Genomic DNA, 7,379 nt, shown 5'->3' with positions numbered 1-7,379 from the left:
AACCGGCGATGAAGCTCCTCAACGATCCTACACACAATCCGATGATCCAACAAAGTGTTGGTGGCCAAAGACCAGAGAAAGGGTCCCTAGCAAGACCCTCCGACGCTCAAGTTAATACGTTTTAGGCAAGTGGACGAAGAAGAATAGCAGAGGATACACGTGAGAGTAACGTTTAGATGATGCTAATTGCGTGCCTTGACAATGGAGAGGATTCCATTTTATATACCACCTCTCACAACTTTCGTGATCGTGAAGTGACCCCTTGCATCAGAGTTTGTTAGGTGATGAAAAAAACATAGTCTATGTGTTTCACAATAATAGTTCGAGGAATTGTTTCTACTCACAGATGTACCTCTTTTCATTTATGTTTCACGCCATTATTATAGCGGTTAAAGGAATATGCTCTTGTGATTAGTTGGCTTATGAGAGACATAATAACCTTCGACAAAGACTTCAAAGGAATATTTCCTGACAAGTTCTGGCAAGTTGTTATAATGTTATCAGAAGTTGTCTACTGAGGATATCTCTGTAAGTCCATAAGGCCAGCCATATTTATACTTGTTTTTGTATTAATCTGCTCCGTCGTGCATCAATTACTATAAAAATCTATTCAGATACTGATATGGTGCCCATAATATACCAAAAATCCATTTAAGGAGTCATATACTCAATTATAAATTAAAGCAACATTTAAGAGATGATAAGATATCGGATAATCGTAAATCTGGCCAACCTTTACCTGGTCGACCGTTCATGTCAAGCCTCCAAAGGATAGGTGCCTTTAAACCCGGTTGGCCTTTCCCCGCCTAAGCGTATATTGCAAACTTTACGAGGCTAAGGACGTTAAGACCAATCGATCTTTGCCCGACCAAGTATACACAGAAAGTCTTATGTTTGACCAACTTTTATCTGGCCGATCGTATATTAAAAGTTTTATAAGGCTAAAGGCGCTAAGCCCGACCGACCTTTGCCCGGCCAAGCGTACACAGAAAGACTTATGTTTGACCGACCTTTATTTGATCGATCATATATTAACAATTTTGTGAGGATAAGTGTTTTTAAGCTTGCTCGATCTTTGCCCAGTCAATGTACATAGAGAGCCTTATTTTTGACTGACCTTTATTTGACCAATCATATATTAACAACTTTGTGAGGTTAAGTATCTTTAAGACTGCCCGATCTTTACTCGATCGGGTGTACACAAAGAGTCTTATGTTTGACAGACCTTTATCAAACCGATTATATATTAACAGCTTTGTGAGATTAAGTGTCTTTAAATCCGCCCGGTCTTTGCCCGGCCGGACGTACACAGAGAGCCTTATATTTATCGGTCTTTATCTGACCGATCATATATTGACAGCTTTGTGAGGCTAGGTGTCTTTAAGCCCACCCGATCTATACCCGACCGAGCGTACACAGAGTGCCTTATGTTTGACCAGCCTTTATCTGACCGATCATATATTAATAGCTTTGTGAGACTAAGTGTCTTTAAACCCGCTCGGTCTTTACCCAGCCGGACGTACACAGAGAGCCTTATATTTACCGACCTTTATGTGATCGATCATATATTAACAACTTTGTGAGGCTAGGTGTCTTTAAGCTTGCCCGGTCTTTACTTGGCCGAGCGTACATAAAGAGCCTTATGCTCGACCGACCTTTATCTGACCGATCATATATTAAAAGCTTTGTGAGGCTAAGTATTTTTAAGCCCGCCCAGTCTTTGCCCGGTCGGGCGCACACAGAGAGCTTTATGTTTGACCGACCTTTATTTGATCGATCATATATTGACAACTTTGTGAGACTAAGTGTCTTTAAGCCCATTCAGTCTTTGCCCGACCGGACGTACACAGAGAGCCTTATGTTTGATTGACTTTTATTTGACCGATCATATATTAATAGCTTTGTGAGGCTAAGTGTTTGTAAGCTTGCCTCGTCTTTGCTCGACCGAGCATACACAGAGAGCCTTATGTTTGACCGACTTTTATTTGACCGATCATATATTAACAATTTTGTGAGGCTAAGTGTCTTTAAGCCCGTCCGATCTTTGCCAGGCCGGGCATACACAGAGAGCATTATGTTTGATCTGCCTTTATTTGATCGATTATATATTAACAACTTTGTGAGGTTAAGTGTTCTTAAGCTCATCCGGGCGTACATAGAGAGTTTTATATTTGATCAACCTTTATTTGACCGATCATATATTAATAGCTTTGTGAGGCTAAGTGTCTCTAAGCCAACCCGGTCTTTGCTCGGTCGGGCATACACAGAAAGTCTTATGTTTGACCGACCTTTATTTGACCAATCGAGTATAAAGAGGTTTTAGAAGACTTCAGGTAGGGGTATAATCGAGCCGAACCTATTCAAACTCTTGAATGTTTGAGTCGTTTATAATCAAGCCGATATTCATACCTCACAAGCTTATTTGAGCTTTTATCGAACTTAAACGAACTTAATAATTATATATTTAAAGAAAATTATAATATTCTTATTAAAAAATTATAATTTTATTCTAATAAATAAATTTAATATATTTATCTATATTTTTAATAAATAGAGGATAAGATCTATAAATTAAATATCAAAATTATTATTTTTTTATTTAAAAAATTGATTCATGAACTTAACGAACATGTTCATGAGTTAAATATTGTGAAAATTTAATTTGATTTATTTATTTTAATGAACCTCATTAAACGAGTTGATTCATGAACTTAACCAATATGTTCACGAGCTAAATATTATAAAAATTTAATTTAATTTATTTATTTTAACGAATTAATGAGTATAAAAATTTAATAAATTTTTATAGAACCAAATTTTGAATGACTCACAGACGGCTTGAGTTATTTCCCCTCCTAATATCAGGTACAATCCAAGTGATTCGAGCACCAGCAGGACCGATTTACAAGGGACTGGGTGGGCCACGACCCCTAGTTCACGTACTACCCCCAGTGTTAATAGGGAGAGAGGGGGAAGTTGGGGTAGGTGCGGAAGGCCACCATGGCATTCTTGATGTCTGAGGCCAGGCTGCAGCTGGCAATAGGAGCGATTGTTTCAGAAACGCAGCCACCGACAATGTCTTAAGCCTAAACTTTCTGTTGAGAGCAATAATTACCAAGAACTTTTGCCTCTTGAAGAAGAGATTAAGAAAATCTAGAAAATTGCAATAAATCTTTGGGATGCATCCAAACACGGAAACTAAAATTGCAAGAAGAAACAGAAAGATTACAACTTACAATAGATTGCTGAGAAAGAAGTAGAAATTCTGGACCCGCCCTTGAGCACAAGCAACGAAGAAACAGAAAGGTTACAACTTTCAACTTCAGCCAGATTTACTAATTGACTGCAAGCTTGAGTCCAGCTCGGCCTGACTCAGTTCGGGCCATGCTCACACGCTAAACACAAAATTCAGATCGGTTGGCACTCGAGCACTCTGAACTCAACACTCGGTCACAATCTCCTTTCGATCAATCTGACTCGAGTTAGATAGAACGTATGGCATACTTTGAAACATATCTTTACTCGATAATCATAGAGATCCAATCCGATAAGGAGGAGCTCAGCAATGTTCAAGTATGTGGCCAATATTAAGAAGCCACTCGACAATCATACGGAGAAAGAAGTAGGAGAGCTGGGGGATGGAAGGAGCCGCTTCGTTGGTTCTTCCGCTCATCGGAATCGTCGCCGTGGCCGCCGCCACCTTCTACGCTGTCAGCTTCACGGAGCTTCGCGAGGTCGTAATTGACATCTCCATCCCAAATATTCTCACTCTCGACTCCCTTGAATTATCGGACATGGATGATTTTGTTCACGGACTGTTTTGCAGAAGTCGTTCAGGGACTTGGACGAAGCAGAGGAGAAAGGAAGCGGCGGCGGCGGGTTCAGGTCCTCGGCGAGCTCCAGAGAGCGCAGAGCTAGAAGAAAAGCCGAGAAAGAAGCCAGGAAATGAATATTCTTCTTAATTTCGCAAAGTCTGAAGTAGATCTTCGATCGTTTACATCTTCTATCTAATTTATCTGAATATGCTCGCAAGCTAAGAATTGTCTGATCCAATCAATAATTGTTCAAACATAACTTTTTTATTCATACAACTTTGTTACCAGAGGCTTTCTTGATTGGCTTAGGAAGTAAAAACCTAAATGTACGATCACACTCATAATTTCCCTTGGCTTTCACTCTCATGGAGTGTTTGAGGAAGCGTTCTTCATCTGCTTGGACTCTTCTTCCTCCATGGTATCGCACATGCTCCTCCCTCTCGTCTCCGGCAGGCATGCCACGAACATCCCGCAGGAACAGACCACGACTCCGAACACGCCAAACGACATGAAGCTCCGCCTCCTTCCCTCCGCCACCAGCATCGGCGCCAACACCCCACCCAGCACCACCGCCTGCCTCAGCATCGCGATGGCCGAGTTCCTCACGCACGTCGGGAACAGCTCGATGCAGTAGATGAGCAGGAAGTTGAAGGCCGTGCAGGCGGAGAAGAAGGAAACTACCTCCGCCGCCATTTGCCACGGCTCCGCCGTCACCGCCACACACGCGAAGCTGAACGCCCCGCTCGCGGTGGCGAAAGCCACCGTGGAGCTCTTCCGGTTCACTCTGCCGATGAGAAACAGGGTGATCAACGACGAGGGAAGCTCGGCCAACGCGTTGAAGGTGACGCTGAGGTAAAGATCAGAGTCGAGGTTGCCCACGTTGAGCGGCATCCCGTAGTATAAAAGTCCGAGGCCGAAGCCGGCACTCATGGTGGCGAGTAGACGGCGAAGCGCCCATCGTTTTTCACAGAGCATTTTCATGGCGGAGAAGACGTCGACGTTGACGTCACTGGCGTTCTCTTCCACTATCAATTTCGAGAAGCTGGAGGTGATCGCATCATTGCGATCGCCAGCCGCTGCCATTCTCTTGAGCGCTTGGATGGCCTCGTCGCGGCGACCGCGCACGAGAAGCCATCGCGGGGATTCATTGATCCAGAAATATATCAAAACAGAGTAGAAGAAACAGGGAATCGAAGTCCACAGATAGAGCGTTCTCCACGACGCCCCGCGGTTGAGGTAGGCCAAGGCGGGCAGGGAGAGGAAGCCGAGCGTGAAGCAGAAAAAGGAACTGATGCTGACCTTCTCCCGCCATCTCTTCCCGACCATCTCCGTCGAGAGCACCAGCGAGGAGGTACCGACGGTGGCACGCCCGCAACCGCAGAGGAACCTCATGGCGGCGTAGGCCCACAGGTTTGGGGACACCGCCGTGAGGGCGGCGGAGAGCGACATCGTGAAGCAGGAGAAAAAGAGCATGGTCTTCCGGCCGAGAACGGTGTCCGCCAGCGTCGACAGCAGGAGACCGCCGATGAGGCAGCCGGCGAAGTAGGCGGAGGCGGGGAGGCCGACGACGGCTGAGCCCGCGCACTGGAGGCTCCACTCCGACACCACCGAAGCGTGGGCTGGGGAGTCCCAAGCCCACGAGCCAGGAGGGAGGCCGCAAGGGGTGGAGCCGGAAGAAGAGCACGTGGTGGCGGTGCAGTGCCACGCGGGCTCTGCGTCGGTGAAGACGCTGATGAAGGTCTGCTGGGCGTCGAAGGCCCACGCCAAGGACACGAAGATGGCTTGGAGGAGTTGGGAGGACCTGCAATTGTCGTCGACGTAGCTCTCGAGAGTGCCATCATCGACCATTGTCGAAGCCGCGAGCGGCCGATTTCCAAGGCCATCTAGGCTCTCAGAGGAGTTATAGCAAGGGAGAAGAGGAGCTCCGTCGGCCATCGGAGAGTAGTAGCGTGATTCCGAGGGGTTTGTATAATTGTATTTGAAGTGTCTAAGATAATGGATGGACGGGTTTGAAGCGTTTAAGATGATATCTCAAATCTAGCTGGCAGTCTCTCCCATTACGTGCCTGGAGGGGGGGCACCTGCTGTCACACCTGTAACCGCCATCGACCTCTCCTCAGCCTCTGAAGAGTCTGGGGCTCAATGTGTCATCACCGGTCTCCAAACAGCTACATATCGGTTTCCAAGTCATGATACAGGTCACTATGTGATAGACGATGTTATCTACTCTAGGGTAAATTTGACCCTGTTTGTACAGGTAGTGTCCCAACCTCTCACAATGAGATGGTGGAACTCACTACTTAAGTGCGAGTCTCACCATCCCAATATGAGAGGTTATCTACTCTAGGGTAAATTTGACCCTGCCTGTACAGGCAGTGCCTCAACCTCTCACAATGAGATGATGGGATCCACTATTTAAGTGTGGATTTCACCATCCCAATATGAGAGGTTGGGGCACTACCTGTATAGACAGGATTGAATTAATCCTACTCTAGTCTGATAACAACAAATAGGTGCCTCCTAATCAATTAACATAATGAATACACGGATGGAAGTAGTGTATTGTGAGACTAGTAACATCAGTCGAGGTGTATCTGAATGACGACACGTAGGTAGATAAGGGATGAAAGAGAGCTACCAGTTTACAGTGCATGTTCATCATGGATTTAGTTCTTTCGGGATGATCTAATTCGGGATAATCTAATGATTAACTCATAAGATATTATCATTATGAGATTTGAGATTCTAATTTTAGCATAATCAAGATAAATATTTTTTTATGTGCTAATTACTATTCTTAAGGTTAATAACCGCTCGTAATTTATCTTCTCCATGTTGATCCTGAAATAAATTGATGAGAACACCGAGGATAAATGTATTTACTTTTTATCATTATATTCATCATGGAATTAATGTGAATTATGATACCAAAACTTGGGAGTTTCTTCACCTTTTTGGAGTTTCTTCACCTTGTCTCTCCTTTTCACCTTGCCCTCCTTTTTCACCTTGTCCGTTTGTGAAACTTATTTGGGGTTACAAATTAGTTTTGAGATGATGCCAATGGAGAGGCGCCAAAGTCAAATTTTGCTATGTACTCGGACCACTACTAACTCGTCTCATTCTCCAAGAAGCCACCCTGCTCGTTCAGCAGCTCACGACAGATGATTATTTTACAAGAACAAATCTAGAAGATATATAGAAAGAAAATCATAATGGAGTATTTAGGCCAATGAGCAAAGTGTGCAGATGACAGCTCTCATGTTACTGAACATGTGTTTAGCGCGAAGGGCGGTTCCCCATATATTTATCTATAAGTTGATCAGATCGTTGCCTCCATTTCTCTTTGTCCTGTGCCTTATTATTGATTGGACGGATCAAATTAAATTTCAAGATATCATGACATCTTTAAAATATGTATAGTATCCTCATAATGTGTAAAGCATCATTGAAATTTAATCTGATCCATCCGATCGATAATGAAATACGAGGATAAAGAAAACTAAAGACAGAGGATCTAAACTGATCTATAAGGGAGGATGAGAAGAAACTTCAAACAATCCATATT

General features: G+C 44.1%; 2 protein-coding genes across 2 annotated transcripts; one reads left to right on the top strand and one right to left on the bottom strand.

Moving 5' to 3' along the window:
- The first annotated feature begins 3,588 nt into the window (after positions 1-3,588).
- Positions 3,589-4,134, top strand: LOC122042622. Its single transcript, XM_042602821.1, has 2 exons — positions 3,589-3,734; positions 3,827-4,134. Exons 1-2 carry the CDS (start codon positions 3,639-3,641, stop codon positions 3,947-3,949), a joined length of 219 nt encoding a protein of 72 aa, XP_042458755.1. The 5' UTR covers positions 3,589-3,638; the 3' UTR covers positions 3,950-4,134.
- A 44-nt stretch (positions 4,135-4,178) lies between these two features.
- Positions 4,179-5,918, bottom strand: LOC122042621 (organic cation/carnitine transporter 2-like). Its single transcript, XM_042602820.1, has one exon. The coding sequence runs from the start codon at positions 5,748-5,750 to the stop codon at positions 4,179-4,181; it is 1,572 nt and encodes a 523-aa protein (XP_042458754.1). The 5' UTR covers positions 5,751-5,918.
- Positions 5,919-7,379: the final 1,461 nt, after the last annotated feature.

Source organism: Zingiber officinale, chromosome 2A (genome assembly GCF_018446385.1).
Source record: "Zingiber officinale cultivar Zhangliang chromosome 2A, Zo_v1.1, whole genome shotgun sequence".
Classification (NCBI taxonomy): Eukaryota; Viridiplantae; Streptophyta; class Magnoliopsida; order Zingiberales; family Zingiberaceae; genus Zingiber; species Zingiber officinale.
The sequence above is the reverse complement of the archived record's forward strand: the minus strand, read 5'-3'. Positions and strand labels throughout refer to the sequence as shown.